Source organism: Halichondria panicea, chromosome 2 (genome assembly GCF_963675165.1).
Source record: "Halichondria panicea chromosome 2, odHalPani1.1, whole genome shotgun sequence".
Classification (NCBI taxonomy): Eukaryota; Metazoa; Porifera; class Demospongiae; order Suberitida; family Halichondriidae; genus Halichondria; species Halichondria panicea.
This window is the reverse complement of record NC_087378.1, coordinates 30,204-52,476: the sequence shown is the minus strand read 5'-3', so window position 1 is coordinate 52,476 and position 22,273 is coordinate 30,204. Positions and strand designations below refer to the sequence as shown.

General features: G+C 45.8%; 3 protein-coding genes and 1 pseudogene across 3 annotated transcripts; 3 read left to right on the top strand and 1 right to left on the bottom strand.

Annotated features, from left to right (window-relative positions):
• Positions 1-18: 18 nt before the first annotated feature.
• On the top strand, positions 19-3,104 carry LOC135332239 (counting factor 60-like). Its single transcript, XM_064527614.1, has 8 exons — positions 19-188; positions 298-440; positions 1,258-1,428; positions 1,571-1,590; positions 1,638-1,753; positions 1,866-2,190; positions 2,246-2,315; positions 2,704-3,104. The coding sequence occupies exons 1-8, from the start codon at positions 19-21 to the stop codon at positions 3,018-3,020; spliced, it is 1,332 nt and encodes a 443-aa protein (XP_064383684.1). The 3' UTR covers positions 3,021-3,104.
• A 171-nt stretch (positions 3,105-3,275) lies between these two features.
• Positions 3,276-7,988, top strand: LOC135332253 (aldo-keto reductase family 1 member B1-like; annotated as a pseudogene).
• On the bottom strand, positions 7,966-12,286 carry LOC135332228 (uncharacterized). The gene has a single exon (XM_064527592.1). The coding sequence runs from the start codon at positions 12,188-12,190 to the stop codon at positions 8,093-8,095; it is 4,098 nt and encodes a 1,365-aa protein (XP_064383662.1). The 5' UTR covers positions 12,191-12,286; the 3' UTR covers positions 7,966-8,092.
• LOC135332227 (uncharacterized) lies at positions 12,274-22,258 on the top strand. The gene is made up of 25 exons (XM_064527591.1): positions 12,274-12,426; positions 12,590-12,730; positions 12,864-13,022; positions 13,077-13,199; positions 13,248-13,301; positions 13,365-13,490; positions 14,177-14,434; positions 14,559-14,837; positions 14,888-15,029; positions 15,644-15,853; positions 16,088-16,285; positions 16,573-16,919; positions 17,101-17,218; positions 17,273-17,543; positions 17,713-17,947; positions 18,067-18,351; positions 18,549-18,721; positions 18,776-18,950; positions 20,144-20,447; positions 20,508-20,630; positions 20,766-20,904; positions 20,983-21,127; positions 21,408-21,746; positions 21,835-21,921; positions 22,013-22,258. Exons 1-25 carry the CDS (start codon positions 12,337-12,339, stop codon positions 22,256-22,258), a joined length of 4,767 nt encoding a protein of 1,588 aa, XP_064383661.1. The 5' UTR covers positions 12,274-12,336.
• Positions 22,259-22,273: the final 15 nt, after the last annotated feature.

Genomic DNA, 22,273 nt, shown 5'->3' with positions numbered 1-22,273 from the left:
GATTCCATAGATTCCTGCATGTGTGCATGTGTTTATAAGATGAGTACTGCAGCAGTGCTTCTCTCTCTGGTCCTCAGTCTGGCTGTTAGTGTGGCTGTTGGTTTAGACCCGGAGTGTGGGGCTAGTGGATGGCAGGTGCCCCCCAGGCCTGCTGCTCTCACCCTCAGACAAGTCAATGCTGTCATTAGGTACATGCACACATGCATGTCAGTCTACCTGCATGCAACTACATGTGCCATGCATGTATGCATGTAAGGTGGGTATGTGACACACACACACACACACACACACTGTCAGGCATGGTGACCGTACCCCGTGGGGTGGAGACCTGTGCTGGCCTGAAGACAGCTCTGTGTGGGACTGTCAACTGACCAGTGGACAGCTGCCCATGCTCACAGACCACCAATATGGCAAGGTCCTGCCAAGAGTGTACAGGAAGAGTCAGTGATATAAGTATAGTACCTGGGCCGTGAATATGCCGCCCTGTGCAGTCAACTATTGGGCATCTATGAGGATTTTATACAGGGCATCGTAGTTTTACAATCTCTTGTACTAAGTGGAGCTAGCTGAGGCTGGCTTGTACCATAGATAAAGAAGAGAGGGATTGGCAACGGAAGTTAAAACGTAGACTTTTGTGCAGGGGGTGTGGCTTAATCCTGAAACGATGCGTGTTGTCCCCCACCGTAACGCCGCGAAACACTTTTTTTATGTTTTAGGCCTTACACAGAGCTTTCTAAGACCCCCCAAAACTTCATTTCCATGCTTCTTGATGATGTGTATTATGTGGAAATTCCCAAAATTGTTTCTAGATTGTTGAGAAAGAGCTACGGGTACATAGCGCTTTTTTCACCTCTTTTCACCGTTTTTTTTATGGCTATGTACCAATAGCACCTATAATATAGCTAAGATTGTCTAACTAAGTAGTGTCCTGGATCATATATAGCCTCAAGCATGGAAATGAAGTCTAAAATCAGCAGCAGGATTGTTATACTGACAGTAAGACAAATCAGTTGTCTCCTCAACCATTCCCAGCTTGTGCTTTACTCGAGGCTGTCTTCCTCGTTGAAGTAGACAGCCTCGAGTAACGCCGGGGCAACACGGATGGTTATTCGAGGTCGATTTTGTTGCCAATCCCTCTTTGCTCTATCTATGCTTGTACTGGGTAAATCCCCTAGCTAACTTGTATAGTAGCTTTACTTGATAAGCGTACACAGGCCCTACTAAGATCCTTTGCTGAAAGTTGCACTTTTGTTGTAGTTTACTCATTTGGGGACGAGACCCTCCGTGGCAACTGCTCCCTCTCCCAGCTGACCTCCATTGGGTTCAACCAGCAGAAGACCAATGGACAGAACCTTGCCCAAGCATACGTGGATGGCACCTTCCTCAGCAAGACAATGGACCCCACTCAGCTCTATCTGAGGAGCGACGGTCAGCTGCACTACATGCACACTGTAGTCCCACTGCTGACTGATATTCATAATCCATACATCTATAAATCTATGAAATTTTTTACTTTCTTGCTTTAATTGCATGCTGCTTGTACAACTGCTCTTTTTTGTCCTTTGCTCAGATATTCCCAGGACGCTCATGGTGAGTTAAGCCCCTCCCACTTTCTGTCCCTATCCCCACCCCTCTAGTCTGCCGAGAGTCTGATGCTTGGCATGTATCCTCCTGATAAACCCGCGACCTTTACACAGACCCTGGAGATACATACCATGGATCCCACTTATGACTACATGGTTGCCAATCCAATGTGCGGTAATTTTATGCTTATTCGAGCTAAATTCTTGTTTTCTTATAGCAACCCTTGTCCCCCACACACTCCTCACACACACACACACCTCACACCCTCACACCTCACACAGGCTGTGTCCTAGGACAGGCTACTACTCCAATACATTCAACCAGAGTCAGGCGTGGATGGACCACCACCCCACAACCCTAGCTCTCCTGGAGGACATCTACAAGACCACTGGGTACAACCTAACAGAGGACAACCTTATACACTACACTGACTGCCTGCGTACACACTATTGCCACAAGCTGGAGCTGCCTCACGGCATGACAATGGAGCTGTACCAACGAGCGTGGGCAGAAGTGTCCTGGCAGTTCTACAACCTGTACCAGTACCCATCGGTGGGGGAGAACTCTCGCACTGGTATCGGGTTCCTGCTCAAGGAGCTGGGAGAGGTGAGCCTGGGAGAGACTACATGCAATGGCCACTGGTTGTCTCCCTCCTACACAGAATATGAATGCTACAGTGAATGGGAAGAAAATGCCAAAGTTTCTGCTCTACTCCGGACATGATACTACATGTGAGTGCACATTCCACTGTATGCTTTGCACCGTCAGCAAATTATCCATTTTCTGAAAGCTTAGAAAGAGACCTTTCAAATGATGTGTTTAAAGCAAAAATTTTGTTGGGGCTATAATTTTTCATTTTTTGGCCTTGGACCCATGGGCTATAATCCATGGTATTGGGCCGAAATTGGCAAATTATTTCATCTCCCAAATATAAACATTGGTGATATCATTTCTTTATAATTAGCTATCATAAATAATACATTGATATTGAATGCACAAAATCAAAGTTGTGACAGGTGAGCTGAAAGAGTCCCCAAACCATTTATTAAATGGAGGGGAACTTTAGCCTGTTTTGTACTATAATTATGATTAACATATTGCCCCGCCCCCCCCCTCCAGTGATGCCCCTGCTGACGGCCATGCTAGTGGATGATGGGGTGTGGTCACCTTACGCCTCTATGATACTCATGGAACTATACGAGAACACCACCGCCACCCCCCAGCCATTGTCAGCTATAGACAGATTTTCTATGAGACTCATCTACAATGGCAAAGTTGTCAGTCCTGTGTTTTGTAAGCTGCCAGGGGGATTGTGTCATTTCAAGGATATATCCGACTATCTGAACACAGTGATTCCTCCCGATGACTACACTAAACTGTGTAGTGTCTCAAGTCAGAGTAGGAGAACCTTTGGGAAACTGTTGTGGAACTTTTAGGACAATTTAATACAGTCTTGTAATCATTGCAATATTTTCGTATCATTTTTGTACAAATGATTGTGTAAAGAAATTTGAACAGCACATGCAACGAGAAACATTGTGAGGGTAACAGGCTGAGACTGATGTGTGAAGGCAGAGTGGGGAGTAGCCTCGATCCCAGGCCTCTCTTCCTCTACTCTTCAGGGGAGGCCAGTGGGGAGATGATATGAGTACTAGGTAATACCTGTTGCATGACAAAGGGGGTGGGGCTGGTTAGCTCAAACCTCAATCTTATCGTCACAAAATTAACTCACGTGTAGCTACATGTGGGAACTGTTGGAAAATAATACCTTACTACAAGTTCACTGAGCAGGTTACAAAGCAGCTGTATCATGGCACAGGTGACATTGCCAGCTAGCTTTGGTCTAAATGGCCGGAGTGTGTGTGTGTGTGTGTCTAGCTTGTAGGCACACATTAGTGCTGGTACTGCTCATGCATCTATTGTTTCTCTGTACTGTAGGAGTGGAGTGTGGCCCTAAATACTGGTAATAAGATACCTGCCTTTGGACTTGGGTGAGTTTAGTGCAAGTAGCGCAGTACGTACAGAACAGGCATATTGCATGCATTGGAACGTTGGTGGTAGGGCTGATCACATGGTTAATATCAAGCATAAATCTTGTTAATGTTAGATAGCTGTATTGTGGTGATTTAGTAATGAATGTTATTACCGTGGTGGTCTACTTCCTCCCAGGACATGGCTCTCCAAGCCTGGTGAGGTTGGAGCAGCTGTGGAAGCCGCCCTCAGGGCAGGCTACAAGCACATTGACTGTGCTCATATCTATGGCAACGAAGCTGAGATTGGCGAGGCCTTTCAGAAGTGCTTTAAGGAGGGAGTTGTGAAAAGAGAGGATGTCTTCATCACCTCAAAACTATGGTAACAAGGAGTCTAGTACCTGGCACTCAACACTGCATTATTAGCATCAAGTCTTTGTTGCACAAGCTTTAACAACAAGGTATATGTATGGGTTAGATACTGTATATCTATTGATCCAGGTGCACTGACCATGGCCGTGACGACGTGGTGCCTGCATGTCAGGTGACTCTCAAGAACCTGCAGCTGGACTATCTGGACCTGTACCTCATACATTGGCCCTATACGTTCCCCAAAGGAAAGAATCTCACCACTGCAACTGAAGAGGAAAAGTTTGGTTACTCTGCTGAGACTGAGGCCAAGTGCTGGGAGGTAATACTGATTTCTATTGGCCAGATTGCCATTCAATTTATTATCAGCTCTTGTGTTGATTTGCTTATGTTTGAACACTCTGATTGCTTTAGTATGATTACTTGTCCCTCAGGGCATGGAGGAAGCTGCTGGCAAGGGATTGACGAAGCAAATTGGGATCTCCAACTATTCCATCACCAAGACTGATAAACTTCTGGAGACAGCAAAGATAGTACCAGCTGTCAACCAGGTGGAATCTCACCCTTACCTACAGCAGTTAAAGCTCAAAGAGTACTGCTTCAGCAAGGGTCCGTTTGTTGCTAAAACATTTTCTCTATACAAATAAATAATTTATATACAATTATGGATTTTTGTTTTTTTAGGGATTGCATTTGAGGCATACTCCCCCTTGGGTAACCCTGGCAACCCGTTCTTAAGTGGAAAGGAGCCGAGAGTCCTGGACGATGCAGTGGTGAAGGAAATAGCTGACAAGCACAGTGTCACCTCTGCTCAGGTATAAAGATACACACCATCATTCACATTTAGGAGGGGCCCATTTTGTTAACGCCTAATTACCTGTGCACTTGCAGGTGTGCCTGTCATTCCAGCTGCACCGAGGTGTGGTGGTGTTGGCCAAGTCTGTGAAACCATCACGCATTGAGGAGAACCTCAAGTCCACCGAGATCAAACTAGACGCTGAGGACATGAGGAGACTCGGGGAACTGGACAGAGGATTCAGATATGTCAATGTAAGATCGTTACACATGCTCCTATGTGATGATAGTTCAGTAAAATGTGTTTATAATGTCAGCATTTAAGTAAGTTACCATGCTTGCACATTATGTGTTGTCAAGTGTCTTATTATGTGTCCATACATACAGGGAGCTGCATTTATTCGCAAAGATGCCGGTGACTATCTGGAGTATTGTTGGGACAAGACGAGTGATGAGAAGTTTGAAGTGAAGGAACCAGAGGCCAAGAAAAAGAAGACTGAAGAATAAAACTGTATTTGGGAACGAAACACTATAATTATAGTTTTGTAGTTATTATTGTGAACATGTGTTTTTGTTTAGATTGAAAAGTTCTTCACATTGTGTTGAACAGCACATGCAATGAGAAACATAACATTGTGAGGGTAACAGTCAGAGACTGGTGTGTGAAGGCAGAGTCGAGTGGAGAGATGAAGATGGTTACTGCCTGTTTGACGAAGGGGGTGGGGCTGGTTAGCTCAAACCTCACAAATTAACTCACGTGTAGCTAACATGTGGAACTGTTGGAAAAGAGTTCTTTACCTTACTACAAGTTCACTGAGCAGGTTACAAAGCAGCTGTATCGTAGCACAGGTGACATTGCCAGCTAGCTTTGGTCTAAATTGCCGGAGTGTGTGTGTGTGTGTCTAGCTTGTAGGCACACATAAGTGCTGGTACTACTCATGCATCTATAGATCTATTGTTTCTCTGTACTGTAGGAGTGGAGTGTGGCCCTAACTACTGGTAACAAGATACCTGCCTTTGGACTTGGGTGGGTTTAGTGCAAGCAGCGCAGTACGTACAGAACAGGCATATTGCATGCATTGGAACGGTATTATTAATGCACCTATCAATGCAAAGCCCCACTACCCCCCTCCTGGGACAAGGGAGGGCTTTGTAGGAGCTTTGCTAGCCCTGGGGGTTGGAACTTTGTAAAGTCAGTATATCATAGCTGTTTGTCTGTATACTAGCAATTATTATTGTGTTCAACTGTCATGCCCGGGTATTTGCCAGGGGTTTGTTAAATAAAATAGCCCCGGGGGAGAGTCCTTTGCACCTCATAATTGACAAAGCCCCCCCTGTCCCGGGAGGAGGGTAGTGGGGCTTTGCATTGATAGGTGCATAAGGCTGATTATTATAGTTACATGGTTAATGTCAAGCATGAGTCTTGTTAAGTGATACTCTGGTTTCTGGTCCTGAAGTTTCTCTAATTAATTGCATGCAGGCGGGCGGCTTTTCTCATTATGTCATTATTGGTTTCACCTTATGAATCTCATTATTTTGCAAACGAATGTCATTATCACACTTATCATGTACCACATGGACCAATCTAAGCATGCGTAGTGTAATAATGACTGTATGTGGTGATTTAGTAATGAACTTTAATTACCGTGGTGGTCTACTTCCTCCCAGGACATGGCTCTCCAAGCCTGGTGAGGTTGGAGCAGCTGTGGAAGCCGCCCTCAGGGCAGGCTACAAGCACATTGACTGTGCTCATATCTATGGCAACGAAGCTGAGGTTGGCGAGGCCTTTCAGAAGTGCTTCAAGGAGGGAGTTGTCAAAAGAGAGGATATCTTCATCGCCTCAAAACTATGGTAAGAAGGAGTCTAGCACCTGGCACTCAACACTGCATTATTAGCATCAAGTCTTTGTTGCACAAGCTTACAACAAGGTATATGTATGGGTTAGATACTGTATATCTATTGATCCAGGTGCACTGACCATGGCCGTGACGAAGTGGTGCCTGCATGTCAGGTGACTCTCAAGAACCTGCAGCTGGACTATCTGGACCTGTACCTCATACATTGGCCCTATACGTTCCCCAAAGGAAAGACGCTCTATACTGTAGCTGAGGAGGATAAGTTTGGGTACTCTGCTGAGACTGAGGCCAAGTGCTGGGAGGTAATACTGATTTCTATTGGCCGGATGCCATTTAATTTTTGTGTTTCTTGTGTTGATTTGCTTATGTTTGAACGCTCTGATTGCTTTAGTATGATTTCTTGTCCCTCAGGGCCTGGAGGAAGCTGCTGGCAAGGGACTGACGAAGCAAATTGGGACCTCCAACTATTCCATCACCAAGACCGAAAAACTTCTGGAGACAGCGAAGATAGTACCAGCTGTCAACCAGGTGGAATCTCACACCTACCTACAGCAGTTGAAGCTCAAGGAGTACTGCTGCAGCAAGGGTCCGTTTGTTGTATTCAGTTTGCTGTACAGTGTGTTACAACATTTTCTCTACAAATAAATAATTTATATACAATTATGGATTTTTGTTTTTTCAGGGATTGCATTTGAGGCATACTCCCCCTTGGGTAACCCTGGCAGCCCGTTCTTAAGTGGAAAGGAGCCGAGAGTCCTGGACGATGCAGTGGTGAAGGAAATAGCTGACAAGCACAGTGTCACCTCTGCTCAGGTATAAAGATACACACCATCATTCACATTTAGGAGGGGGCCATTTTGTTAACGCCTAATTACCCGTGCACTTGCAGGTGTGCCTGTCATTCCAGCTGCATCGAGGTGTGGTGGTGTTGACCAAGTCTGTGAAACCATCACGCATTGAGGAGAACCTCAAGTCCACCGAGATCAAACTAGACGCTGAGGATATGAGGAGACTCGGGGAACTGGACAGAGGATTCAGATGTGTCAATGTAAGATCGTTACACATGCTCCTATGTGATGATAGTTCAGTAAAATGTGTTTATAATGTCAGCATTTAAGTAAGTTACAAGTTATTAACATGCTTACAACAACAACTCTAATTATGTTTGTTATTATTATGTGTCCATACATACAGGGAGCTGCATTTATTCGCAAAGATGCCGGTGACTATCTGGAGTATTGTTGGGACAAGACGAGTGATGAGAAGTTTGAAGTGAAGGAACCAGAGGCCAAGAAAAAGAAGACTGAAGAATGAAACTGTATTTGGGAACGAAACACTATTATAGTTTTGTAGTTATTATTGTGTACTTGTTTCACTTTAGGATTAAGATGTCATAAACTGCTCAATTTGTTAATTGTGAAAAAAAATGAGGGGGTTAGATATAATTATACACGACAGTAAAATTAATAACACGCGTTAACCATTTTTGGTAAAAAGTTATGCTAATCAGTTTTAATTCTAAAGAATGGGTGTGTCCGACTTGGATGATCCCTTGCTGCTCACGGTGCGATGTGATTGGTTGCTGCTCGACTTGCCACCACCTTCCACAGATCCCTCCGTATCAGAGCTGGGTATTGGTGATGTATTGATGCTCCCGTAGTTGTACATCATTGGCCGCTCATCCATCAAACGCATTATACTGTTATCATCATCAACACTACTAGCTCTGGGCATTATGTCCACATGGGACAGTGTTGCTTCCAGTGCTTGTGTTCGTTGAACTTGTTTTTTTATTTTCTTGACGTAGCTTTTACACATCCAGTAGATGAGGAGGCAGACAACGACAACAAAAGGTACCCAGATTAGTATGTACTCGAGCGAGAAGATGAGGGGAGAGACTTGTTGATCACTTTCCAGATAAACTTGGTTGAAATTAAACTGGTTAAGGAGACTAATGAGAAGAAGTAGAGCAAATATGCAAGCATCGAATGTGTTGTGCAAGTCGTTACGATAAGGTCTGAGTGTAGTAAACATGATGATGGCCAACAAACAGAATATATTTTGCAGCAAGTAGGTCAAAGCCCAATTAGGTACAAACCTGATGACTGCAAACACTCCGCGATAGAGTAGATATAGACCAGCAAAGAATCGGTAATCCTTCTTTCCTTCTTTAGCACCATCCTTAAAGGAGCCGTAGAATGCATTCAAAAACTGTTCAAATCTCCCTCCACTCAAGGAGCAGCAGACACTGGTGAGACGATGGAACACTTTGAGAGGGTAGAGGATTAGCACAAGCGGTGGAGTGACTACGAATACTAGCAAAACAAACACAGCTATGACCACAAAGATGATATGCTTTCCTTCATAAGCCGGCATGGTACCATCATAGTACACAACGTGGCTCTCACAGGATCCATTTTCATGGACTAGAGTAGAATAGCGAAGAAGCTTAAGTGAAGTCTGTACCATTCTCGAGTAGGACAGTAGAATGAAGGCAGCAATTGCATCGATGAGAGAGTTCTTTGGGTTCCAAACATTCCTGAGTCTAATGAAGCAGAGACGAGCAGGTGTACACAGCCATGTAATAGGCCTGAGGCCACGGTTGTACAGGGCAACTATAGAGTAGAGTATAATGATAACTAGGAGAGGGTAGAATGCAATAATGTACTCGAGTAAGATCACTGTGATTGTGTCCAAGTTCGGATTCAAACAGTACTGAAAAAATGGGAGCGAGCTGAAAATGTCCAGATTCCATATTCCATACACGAGTCTGTAGGCCTCTCTCATTGCATGGTATGGGCCACTGCTGGATGTGTAGATGCCAAACGTGGTCGTAATTATCTGACTGAAGAAAATGAATGCATTAGCAGCTCCAGACGTCAGGCTAACGTTGAATAATATTAGGACCAGAAAAAATATAGTGAGTGGCAGAATCTCTGTGCCGATGTAAAGCAACCAGCTGTAGTACTGAATTCCAGGTGGACACTCAACACACTTGTAGCTCTCAGAGTTTATCGATGGTCCGGTACCATTACGGCATTTTCCACAAAGCACATCCATTCTGTTCACTGGCTTGCAGAAATAGTCTCCAGGGTTTAACGTTTCATTGATTGGAGGTAGTGTCAACTGTGTTCTATTGAGGTTATTGGTGTACGGACTGGACCCTGCCACCCGATGTCCCGTCCTCTGATTCAGCCCCGCCCATTGACCGAGGAGGTTGAGACTTGAGGTGAAGTTGACTCTCGAACACTCCACAATGCCATTAAAGGATGGTTTACTATTATCACACTCACAAGAGAAGTGCTTGTCTTGATGCACATTGTTCACAAACCCAAAAGGGCACGGGAGCAGCTCCACTTGCATAGTTGTGTAAACTACTCTCGGGTCCATTGTGTACAGTTCCACAATATAAGTATTGTTGGTTTTCCCATACATGGTGAAGGTATTGTTTGCTATGTACGGCTGAATGAATGCATGTGGTTCGATAACTTTACTAGTGTTTGCAGTATTATTGTAAGTGATAGTTTCTCGGATACTCGCTGTGAGCACTAACCTATCAGTAGCATTGTTTCCAAAATCATCCACCACATGAAAATTATCCGATAGAGTTGATTGCATTCCAGGTATTATCCATCGTTTGTCAATAACCGAAGAGTTAGTTGTAAATTCCTCAGGGTCTGTTTCAATTTGATGTCTGCAATTGTCTGCTACACCATTATCATCAAAGTATGACCAATTAATCCAACACAGAGCTGTTCCATTAGATCCACTGGTGGTATTCTGACCATCATGCCATTCACAAGGTGCAGTGGTGGTCATGTAAATTGAGTTGTTCTTTCCATTTGCCTTGTTCTTGCTGAAAACAAAAACCGACTCCCAGTCTTTGGGGAGTACAGTGATGTTCTCGTAGCGTATGAAACAGTTTGGTGAAGTTGTTATCAGATCATGTTTGCTGACAGTTTGCACAAATATCGCTCCTCCCTTTTGCTCGGCTGTATTCTGTAAAAAATCAATAAATGAACCATCTCCAACAGTTATAAATGAGTTTCCAACCAATTGAATTGCTCCCCCATTTCTTCCATTGTTTTCTTGGAACAGGAGATAAGTGTTTCCCTCCAAAGTGATTGAGGAACCAGAAGCAACCAGAGCTGACCCATTGTTTTGAACGAAATAGCTAAACCCAGAGAATTTAATAGGTACAGTGTCAATGTAGAAGGCAGCTGCTCCCATTAGTGTCCAATTGGCTCGCATCACTGAGTTATTATAGACTTGGGAATGATAAAAGTTCGCAACAACTGGAAGACCAACAGAACTGGCATCCCAGAGATCCAAATCCACGGCAGCTCCAAGCCATGCAGTGTTGTTAGACCATGTGCACCAGTTGAAGGACAGGTTATTGGAGGGCACCAATACATTGTGTTCTCTTGCTGCATAGAACGAGACTCCTCCACCCCACTTCGCTTTGTTGCTCATAAACTTGCAGTAGTTGAAAGTTATTGAGTTATTGAGCACATGAGAGGGCTGGTAGAATATTAGACCCACCCTCACTCCACCTCCTCCACTGTCAATCTTTTTATGGACCTTCACCGAGTTATTGATGAAGGACGTGTCCTGTACGTTCAATATATTGTGCCTAGCATTGTCATGGAACTCCACAAATAAACCACCTCCGAACAGTGCTTTGTTTCCTTTGAAGATTGTCTCTGTGATACTCACGTTGATGTTCTTTGATTCGCCTTCGATAGTAATCGACAACCCACCCCCTCTGCCAATAGAGGAGTGCCCTGAGCCCGTAGGCAGTAGCCAGTTATCAGCCGTAGAGATAATCTCCAAAACTTCCCCAGAATTGTTCTCAAATGTGCAGTTATTAATATCCAGTGTACTGGAGCTATACTGAGTGAGATTAATGCAGACGGTTGCACTTGTTGGGATGCAACTGGAGTACTCAACATAGAGACCACCTCCTGCTGGGTAATCCTCGTTCTTTATCGCACTGTTACCGTGGAACCGACTGTTATGAAATAAATTGGTTCCATAGGAACTGAACAAGAATGCTCCAATTCCTCTGGTATTGTTCACCCAAGTGTGTTCAAACCAAATGTCAGAGCAATTAACAAAATACAATCCAATTCGAAACTCCCAAAACTTAGTTACATTGCTGTTCCTCTTTGATGACGTAGACGGCTGTATCGAACCACATTCATTGAATATGACATTCTGCAAAGTTATCCCTGACACATTGATGAAGCTGAATCCAACATCTTCACCGCAACTAATAGTTGGCATTATCGTAGAATCGTTAGCAATTATTCCAAAATCTCGAATTTGAGTACCAAATATGGAGTGTTGCATACTGTTTAGAGGATACTCTCCAGGTAGCAGGACTACCCATGCAGGGGGGATGCTGTTGGACATGTTGTGGACCCCCTCTAGTGCAAGGTCCAGTGAGGAACAAGGCTTTACAAGACCTCCAGTCCAGCAGGTCGAATCATGGACAACACTGCTCTGGCTCACATAAATCAAAGTATGATCAGCAGCTGCAACTCCATTACTTGATGTGCACAGAGAGATGCAAACAGCAACGAAGAGAAGGAGGCACTGTGGAACCATCATCATAGAGACTAGCTACATGCACGGAACAGTCAACTAGCAAGGTCACAACACTTGTGCTAATGAGCTGCGCTGCGTGTGTGGGATGTGGAGCTACCACAGAAAAGAGGGCGTATCTCAAAAGTGGGCGTTAAAAGTACAGGACTAACAAAATGGACGTCAAGAAGAAGCAATCTGATTCTATTCTCTCCATGATCCAGACGCGCTCTCTGGAGGTTGTGTTGGCACCTATAGCGAAACATGTAAGTGCTTCCTAGCCGTAACATCTGGCCTCTACTTGTCTACAAAAACATAGCTGCAGTATTTTAGCTCTAAAGCTATAAATCATGTAAATGCCATGGATACTGTAGCTATCCATGTGCCTAGCTATGTGCTATGTCAGGTGATGCCTCTCTCCCCCTGCAGGTGTCGGACCTCATGCGGCTATCCAGCAGGAGCCGTAGCGTCCCCTTCCCTGATCTGATGCCCAGTGCACTAGCTGTCATGGAGTGCGTGCAAGACATGGCCAACATTGCTCAGACCATTGCACAAGAGAGTGTTAATAAGGTACATCACTAGCTGGACTGTGTGTGTGTCTATATGGAGCTAGCTAGCCATAGCTAGTGTTAGCGTGTCTGCGTGTGTCAATGGACTAGATATGCTAGCACTAGTAACTGAGTATGAGTGTGTGTGTCTGCAGGAACTCAAGGCTGAGATGCCCAGAGTGAGTGACATGACTTTGAAGACAGCTGAGAAGTTGCTGGAGGCAGCTGGTCGACTCTCTGATAGCCCTCTCTGCAAGCACACCAAGAGCATGCTCAACAGTGCCACACAGAGCCTCCTCGAGTGGACTGTCAAGGTATGTAGCCATTGAGAGGTGTGCCTTACCAACTGTGGTGATGTGTTGTGACAGCTGCTGCTCGTGTGGGACGAGGGGGAAGTGAGGAAGATTGTCAATGCAGCACAGGGGGCGCTTGATCGATTGGGACTCGTACAAGGGTCAAAGTCCATGAGAGGCCTGGTTATTTGTTTTGGAGTGAGTGTATATGGTTACTCGTACAGTTACATCATGTTGGCTACACAGGGTTTCTCTGAGGCCATGCTTCTCCTGCTCCCGCTTGCAGACAAGAGACAGAAGGTACGAGATCAGCATGTATAGTATAGTACCCTTGGCTACAGTGCCACGCCCACCCTTCTCTAGGAGCTCACTGATGTAGACTGCAAGCGGAGACTCTTGGAGGCTTTGGACAGACTCAAGGTCAACCTGCCCAAGTTCTCTCAGGCCATGCAGAGTTATGTCAAGTCACCCACTGCCCCTTCTGCAAAGGTAAGCATTCTGTTGCCATTGTTCAGCCGTTTTGGCAGCTATCTTTGAGAGCTCGTTATTCGTGTTCAGATTGTCCAATTTCAAAACTAATTGATGCATTCAATAGCTCTCGAGATGACCTTTCCAATGGTGTGCTTTGATACAAGTTCTGTGATTAGTTGAAATCCAAGAATTTCGAAAAAAGCCTTGTGTTTTTTTCTATTCAGCCGTTGGTATATATACAGGGTTTTGCAGAATCTTTGAAATAGAGGGTGTAGAGCGTTCCTTATATGGATATCTAATGTTTACACATTGTGGTGTCATAAACACATTGTGGTGAAATGCCAAGTCTGATTGGGAAGCAAAATTCAAAAACAAAATGGCTTTTTCTTGTGAAAAAAGTTGACCAAGGCATTATTTGGGATATAAGATGGAGAATAGTGCATCAGACAGAGCTGCTTGGACTTTCTTATCAAAGTGTTGCTGAGAATCTTCAAGTTGATCCATCAACTGTTTGTAGAATAGTGCATTGTTGACATGCTGACTAAGATCTACAACTTTATGGTTGACCACAGATAACCTTATAAGGAACGCTCAAGGCAAAACGCTTTTTTGTAGATATTGCAAAGATTCTGCAAAACCCTGTAGTACTGTTAAAATGTTATTTGCTGGACACCAACTCACTTGGTTACTCCGCCCCCTCACAGGAGACTAAGGACATGCTGGGTGGAGAACTAGCCACAGCACTTCATAGACTAATGGATGCTGTCTATCCTCTCAACAGAGAAGCTGACAACATGGCGGGCAATATCATGGAGGTACAGCGCAAGCTCACCACGGATCGTCGCTACTACATCGGGCCTGACCTCGACAGACACTTGGACTCTGTCCTCCAGAACTCCATGGCCGTGGCTCATGTGAGCAGAGATCAGTACAGGGACGCCATTAAGAAGCTCTGTGAAGAGGTACGTACAAGTGAATGGTTTCCATTCCCAGTCTGAGCATAAATAAAAAAGTTAATCATTTTTCCTCATAACGTTCAACACAACAAGATGCACTAGCCATTGGTTTTCATTTCACTTTCTTCAGGTGTTGTCATTGCGTAAAAACCTGCAAGATTTGGCAGAGTCCATCTCCAGTGACCCCTATAATGAAGCCACTAAAGCGACCTTTGACAGAACGGCTGAGCGACTGCAAGAGCGCCTATTAGAGCTTGATCGCTGGGTAGCTGACTCTGTGGTGGATCAGGTGACCGAAGCATTTGTGGAACCATCAGCTCCCATCAATCATCTGGTACGTGCCGCTACAGACCCCCACCTCACATCAAGGTCAAAGTCCACTACCACGGCAACCCCAACAAGCACCACTGTAAGTTGTTAATTAAACTACGTTGGCTTATACTGGCCTCCCTCTCACAGTCTGGTGACTCCTCCCCCTCCTCTGATCGCTATAACGACTCGATGAGAGGTCTGACACGACAAGTGGACTTGTTTAGACGTCACTCCCGGAGACTGAGTCAAGTGGCAGCACATGCAGCACAGAGCTCCACCAACGCTAAGAGTGAGTGTGTGCATGGCAGCCATTGAGGGTGAGGCAGATAGTGAGTGTGTACATGGCAGCCATTGAGGGCAGCCATTGAGGGTGAGGCAGATAGTGAGTGTGTGCATGGCAGCCATTGAGGGTGAGGCAGAGAGTGAGTGTGTGCATGGCAGCCATTGAGGGTGAGGCAGAGAGTGAGTGTGTGCATGGCAGCCATTGAGGGTGAGGCAGAGAGTGAGTGTGTGCATGGCAGCCATTGAGGGTGAGGCAGAGAGTGAGTGTGTGCATGCCTCTTTGTAGCTCAGAGTGGCTTGTGTGTCGGGTAAAAATGTACTTCTGTGGTGAATGTACATTGTCATAGAAACTAGAATTGGTACATTTGTTGTCATTTCTGTTGTATTATTATTATTATGGTGAAGTGGATCAGATGGTTATGTGCTATGCGTAACAATAAGTTTGGCAGCACAGTTCACTCATGTGTATCAAGTGATGCAACCAATCATCGCCTCCACTTGAACCAGAAGGATCTGACCAAGTGTGTGCATTTCTCAGCTTTTATAGTTACTCCAATTCTCACTAGTTGTGGTTTAGCGCAATGAATACCAAATACTTCACGTTTCTATGGCTGCATGCAGGAGTGCAAATGATCAAGGTCCTGGCTAACAGTGTGGACAAACTGACACCACGAGTGGTAGATGCTGCACTGGGGGTACGCAAGGATCCAGCCAATCAGATGGCTCACGAGCAACTGGACTCTGTGCGTAGAGAGTGGGCAGAGAAAGTACAAGAGTTAACGAGTGCTATTGATGACATCATCGATCCAGAGGACTTCATGGCCGTGTCAGGTATGCAGTTGATAGTGCAGCTCACGCCAGTACATGAGAAATGTTGTACCAAATTTTTGGATGCAACACATAACTTTCCAGTTTGTAATGCATGGCTATTATTTGATGCATTAATTGTCTACTGTCGCTGTACACTATAAAGCCCCACCCACACTCTTCCACACCCCTCACGCACCCCCTCACTCAACACACTCCACACCCCTCACACACCCTCCACGCCCCCTCCCTCCCCAGAGGCCAACATCCAACAGGACATGGCTCAGTGTAGGGACGCCATTAGAGTGAGGAACTGGAGGGAACTCAACAGCATTGTGTCAGGTATGGCCGCAAAGGCACGGAGGATCTCAGAGTTTGGACACACAGCCGTCAGACAAGCCACTGACCACACCTTCAAGAGCACCCTCTCCCAGGCCGTCTCCAGACTCGACAAAGGTAGATACACACACTAAGGTAGATACACACACTAAGGTAGATACACACACTAAGGTAGATACACACACTAAGGTAGATACACACAGTGACACTGTAATAGGTACTATATAATATTACAGTCCTTATAATAAGGCACACACACTATAAGGCACACACACTATAAGGCACACACACTATAAGGCACACACACTATAAGGCACACACACTATAAGGCACACACACTATAAGGCACACACACTAGCTAGTACTATTATATATACGTCATGTAATTATATGTTTTGCTGCAGTCATTCCACAGATGCTCAAACTGTGTCAGAGACTGGTCACCAATCCGTCCAATCAGACTGCCCAGGACCACTTTGTGGGGTCCCTAAGAGAACTACTGGAGGCCATTCATGATATACAGACTGTGCTCAGTCATGAGATTGATGTCCCTTACACTGAGGAAGAGGAGGTGGTTGGTTCAAGCCCCGCCCACTCACCACGGAGCTCGGCTCAAGAGAGGATGCTTCAGAGGAACATTGAGAGACATAGGAAACAGTCGCAGTACATCGGAGGTCTGAGAACAGCTGCCAGTAAACACGAGGAACGACCAAAGGACTCACGCCCCACCAGCAGAGCCACGGACATACAGGTAGGGAACTATGGTGATGTGTGTACTTACATTTCACCTACTTTTTGTACACATCATGTAATCCACTTTTTATCTTAAGCCGAGGTATTTGGTGCGAAAAACATCAAAATCAGAAATTGTCTTGTACAGATATTCGTGTATCTGCATGCTCTGAGTGTTTGCCCTCCCCCCCTCCCTGCAGACTCAGACAGTGTCCAGCAGACCTGAGAGTGGCTTATCAATGGACCAGAACAGCAGCACGTTCACTCCAACCCACCGCCACAGGACCAAGGACCAATCACACCAGGTCAACCTCACAGGTACATGTGTACTCATCCAAATCACACTCTCTTATCGTAATAATTACTTCTCAGACTCTCTGGGAACTGTAAGTCCTGGTATAAGCACTTCCAGTTGGACCACACCCACTTCTCAACCCCCCACCCCTGCCAAACGCCCCCCCACAGAGACGGGAACGATGAGATCCTACGTATCCCCCCTGCAGAGACTAACGACAGCGGCAGAGAGAGGGGACACGGAGGGGGTTCCCCTACTCGCCTCACAACTGAAAGCTCGTACCATCCGTCTCACCAATATTGCCGAGTCAGCAGCTGAGACCCTGAAACCCGACACTGAACTTGCCAAGTATGTTATCATGTTATCGGGAGATTGCCGTATAGTGGGTAACTTTTGTGTGACGGTGTTTTTTGTGGAATAGTTGGTGTTTTTATTCGCTGTACTCCCCCTGGCCTTATGGCTGAATTGAGCTTGAATTGCGCTTGGCTTGGGCTTGCATCACCTCTCCCTCCTACAGGACCATCAAGAGTCGGTCATCTAAAGTGGCTCTGATGGTTCCCCAGGTGATTGACCAGGCAGAGCAGGTGGCACGAGATCCCGCCTCCCTCAGTGATCTCCACATCTCCACACAGAAGTGGGCGGGGCATGTACGTCAGCTGGTGGATGCCACACAACAGGCCAACCTCCCGTGGTCCAGGACAGCTGATAAACTAGTCACTGCAGCAAAGACAGGGGAGGGTGTCAGGAAGCAAGTGAGTGTGTGTATGTGTGTATGGTGCGTGTGTGTGGGTGTGGTGTGTGTGAGTGTGAGTGTGTGTGTGGGTGTGTGTGTGTTTAGACTAGAATTACTTGCTAACTTTACCACATGCAGATGGCACACATGAGCACGCAGACTGAGCGGATGTTGAACATTGCTACCATGACGATAGAGGCGGCCACGACTGAGGAAGCCATTGGGAACAGTGATGAATCGTTCCAGTCCCAGGACCTAGAGCTACGTGAGCAGGTGGACAGGGTGAGGGTGACCATGGCAGAGATACGGAAGCTCACACCACAGTTCCTGACAGCTGCTGAGCAAGTGTCAGGGCAACAGGACTTGGTGGGGTCTGCCACACTAGAGCATCTCAACCTCCTCTCTCAGGAATGGGCCACCAAGGTAGGTATCCTGGACACCTTTATAGAAGTAAGGTTGTGCAGAGGTGGCCTTTGTTGAGGGGTTGTTTGTACGCAAACTGCTCATTTGGAACCTATTATATTGTAGCCCTTGTATAGCAGTTGTGGCCATTAAGTGAGACACAGTTTTGGTGAAAATACATAGCTACGAGATAGTGACTGTATGACATGCCCCCCCAGGCCAAGGTGTTGATGAAGGGAGTGGACGATGTATCCCTAGGAATGGGCGGGGCTGCTGATACTCTAATACTGTCAGCCAAGTCAGGTGACCCGTCCCTCTTATCAGAGCAGAGCCAGAGTATCCAGACCTTGGCCAGTGCACTGGGGGAGGTGGCGGAGGACGCCCTAGAAGGGTGAGTGACTGGGTTGGAGGGTTAGGGGGTGATCTCTTGTTATCATCTATACAGGTGTGCTGACTCGGACAAGGCTCAGGTGGTGAGAGTGACGGCCTCAAACCTCCGCAAGCTCTCCACACAACTCACCAAGGTAGCACATGCCCAGGCAGAGGGAGTGGGCGGGGCTGAGGCAGAGCAAAGGAATGCAGAGGACTCAGAGATACTCAGGAGAGATTGGTCCTCACAGGTCAGCAGTGCATGTAGTCATACTATAGCTAGGATTCGTATATACTCATCCTAATAATTATAGACGAGTTTTTGTAGATGCATAATATGGAAGATTTGCAATAGAGCCACTTATAGCTATAAGTATATACTCATAATTATATGATGTGTTTCAATCTAAAATTTCGTCGCGGACCTAATTTGTCATTTTTCGGCCTTGGACCATGGTACGGATAAATTGGAAAATACTTTCATCTCTCGAATATCAATTTTGAATATCAATTTTGATCGTACCATTTGAAAGATCTCTTTCTAAGCTTTCAGAAAATTTGACTTTCGATCCACAGAATTCAAGTTATGGCAGCTGAAAGATTCCCAAAATCATTGCTTAAACGGAGGGAGGGAGGGGGTGTCTTTCAACAGCCATAACTTGAGTACAGTTGATCCAATGTCAAAAAATTTTAGGATTTTCTGAAAGCTTAGAAAAATTCCTTTCAAATGATGTGTTTCAATCTAAAAGTTCGTCGCGGCCTAATTTGTCATTTTTCGGCCTCGGACCATGGTACGGCTAAATTGGAAAATACTTTTATCTCTCGAATATCAATTTTGATCGTACCATTTGAAAGGTCTCTTTCTAAGCTTTCAGAAAGCCATAAAAATATTGACTTTCGATCCACAGAATTTAAGTTATGGCAGCTGAAAGATTCCCAAAATCATTGATTAAGACTTTCACTGGCGCATTCAGCCCACTCGCGGGAGCCTAAGACTATCGCTGGCGCATTCAACCCACTCGCGGGAGCCTAAAACTTTTGCTGGCGCATTCAGCCCACTCGCGGGAGCCTAAGACTTTCGCTGGCGCATTCAGCCCACTCGCGGGAGCTTAAACGGAGGGAGGGAGGGGGTGTCTTTCAACAGCCATAACTTGAGTACAGTTGATCCAATGTCAAAAATTTTAGGATTTTCTGAAAGCTTAGAAAAAGTCCTTTCAAATGATGTGTTTCAATCCAAATTTTCGTCGCGGCCCTAATTTGTCATTTTTCGGCCTCGGACCATGGTACGTATAAATTGGAAAATACTTTTATCTCTCGAATATCAATTTTGAATATCAATTTTGATCGTACCATTTGAAAGATCTCTATATGGACAACTTGGGCCCGAACTAAATTATTGATCTAAGCACACCATATTGTTATTCTCGATCCCGGCCCCTTTCAGGTTCACCTGCTGACTGCACACATTGATGAGCTGACAGCTGAGGTGTCTGCTCCATTAGATCGACTGGTAGACACCGCCATACAAGCCAGTAGATCAGAGGGTCTCGCTAAAGACCTCCTTCTCAAGCAGTTTGAACAGAGGGCGTCCTTTATTGGAGACCAGCTCCAAGTTGTGTTGGGCCTCTTTCGCACTACTACGGGCTCTCTGGAAGTGAGGGGGCGGAGGGTGGACAAGATCGACAACGCCCTCACTTTCCTCACAAAGCTCACACCTCACACTATTGGTGCAGCTCGTTCCCTAGCAAGTAAGCCCGTATGATGTATTATGATGTTCAGAGTTGAAGCCCCTCCCTCCCCCGTGTTAGGTGAGCCAGGGTCCGCCATGTTGGATCACTTCAACCACTTACGGAGGCAGTGGGCATCAAAAGCTCAATACCTCCTCTCTAATCTCAAGAGGATCCACTCACCAAACCTCACCTCAGTATTGGGTAGGCAATGTCATGTTCATAATGCACAACAAATCGTCGATTGCAGAAGAAACGCTCAATTTGCCTAAGAAATTTGATTTTTAAGTGTTACAAGACTAAAGGTTAGGTAGTTTATCAGCAGCTGTATCTTTGTAGATGCGTTCCTGGAGCTGCTGCACACCACACAACTAACAGTTGACAAGGGAGTGGGCGGCACACCCCCTCAGCGTTACTACTCTGACGAGGCACTCAACGACGACAAAATGATAGACTACCCCGATGGCAGTGCACCAAAGTAAGATTTAAGTTCAGAAACCAAATATTTTCAAGTGCCTATAATCAACTGTGAGGATTAGCATAACCCTCCCCCCAGACTGACTGTTACACACGAGAGCACTAGTGTGCAATCAACCACTCCCTTGCGTACCAAGCGTCCGGCTAGCATGGTGGTCCCTCTCCCTACCTGGGTGAACCGTGATGAGGACGATCCCTACAGTGTCTCCTCTCAGTCCATTGCAGTGAGTACCCTAGAGGAATTCAGTGCATGTACTAATGTGTGTACCGTATCCTTTAATATTAATTGTGATGGAGAAAACAGTGTTTGAACATTATACAGACGTGGGGTTACAAATTAACTGTTCATTTTGGACTGGCTGCCTGGCCTTTGTATAGGATGGCCATTCAGTGGGGGTTTCGGAAACTGTAACAGTAACAGTCTGTACAGTCTTCACTGACCCCTGTGCTGTGTTATTACCGTGCACTCATGATGACCTCACTGACCCCTGTGCTGTGTTATAGGTGGCAGCTGCTTTATTGCGTGAGGTCACTGATGAGTTCACAGGAGAGGACAACCCAATAGTTACCGTCGCCAAGAAAATGTCAACCCAAATGTCGCAGATGGCTGAGTTTAGTCGTGGTAAAGGAGAGCTACAGAACCAGTCTGAGATGATTGACACAGCCAAAGCCATAGCAGCCAACGGGCAGACCATGGTGAGGTTTGCTAGCATTATTGGAGGCCATTGCACAGACAAGACCATTCGTAACGAGCTCCAATATTGTGCCGAGATGATACCCACTCTGAGCACACAGCTGCGTATCATAGCAACCGTGAAGGCAGCCACACCCACTGACAGCTCAGTGAGTCATGTGTAGCACTTGTTAGACATTACATTCCTCAGTGTCTATAAATATGCATCATTTGACTGCACATTATATTTTGCTGCAGGCTGAAGTGATGCTTGTAAAGAATGCTCAGAATCTCATGAAGGCTGTCATCAAAACAGTGCAGGCTGCAGAGGCCGCCTGTATGAAGGTACACCCCTCACACCCACACACACACCCACACACACACCCACACACATTGCTGCAAGGTATGCTCTCACTGTATGTTCCTCCCCTCCCAGGGACTCCGCCCACCTGACAGTGATGAAGAGGAGGAGATGGAGGCAGCTGCTCTGGCGGTGGGTTGGAAGAGAAAGCTGTATCATCAGCGTACCTTGGAGACACTCAATGCTCCTCGTGATGCTCGAGGCATGAGGACCTTGAACAAGAACAGGATCTCCACCCCCTCAGAAGTGGATATCATTAAACCCAGGAAGAGCCTTCTCGCGAGTCCCCCTCATAGACACAGCATGAACCCTCCTTACTAACCAACTCAGCACATG

Excerpts from the sequence above, each read along its gene's own strand:
- LOC135332239 (XM_064527614.1), top strand. The coding sequence starts at position 19 with ATGTGTGCATGTGTTTATAAGATGAGTACTGCAGCAGTGCTTCTCTCT. Across the intron at positions 441-1,257 it reads GCCAAGAGTGTACAGGAAGA|TTTACTCATTTGGGGACGAG; the intron begins GTCAGTGATATA and ends CTTTTGTTGTAG. Across the intron at positions 2,191-2,245 it reads TGCTCAAGGAGCTGGGAGAG|AATATGAATGCTACAGTGAA; the intron begins GTGAGCCTGGGA and ends CCTCCTACACAG.
- LOC135332228 (XM_064527592.1), bottom strand. The coding sequence starts at position 12,190 with ATGATGATGGTTCCACAGTGCCTCCTTCTCTTCGTTGCTGTTTGCATC.
- LOC135332227 (XM_064527591.1), top strand. The coding sequence starts at position 12,337 with ATGGACGTCAAGAAGAAGCAATCTGATTCTATTCTCTCCATGATCCAG. Across the intron at positions 12,731-12,863 it reads CACAAGAGAGTGTTAATAAG|GAACTCAAGGCTGAGATGCC; the intron begins GTACATCACTAG and ends GTGTGTCTGCAG. Across the intron at positions 18,951-20,143 it reads GGAGAGATTGGTCCTCACAG|GTTCACCTGCTGACTGCACA; the intron begins GTCAGCAGTGCA and ends GGCCCCTTTCAG.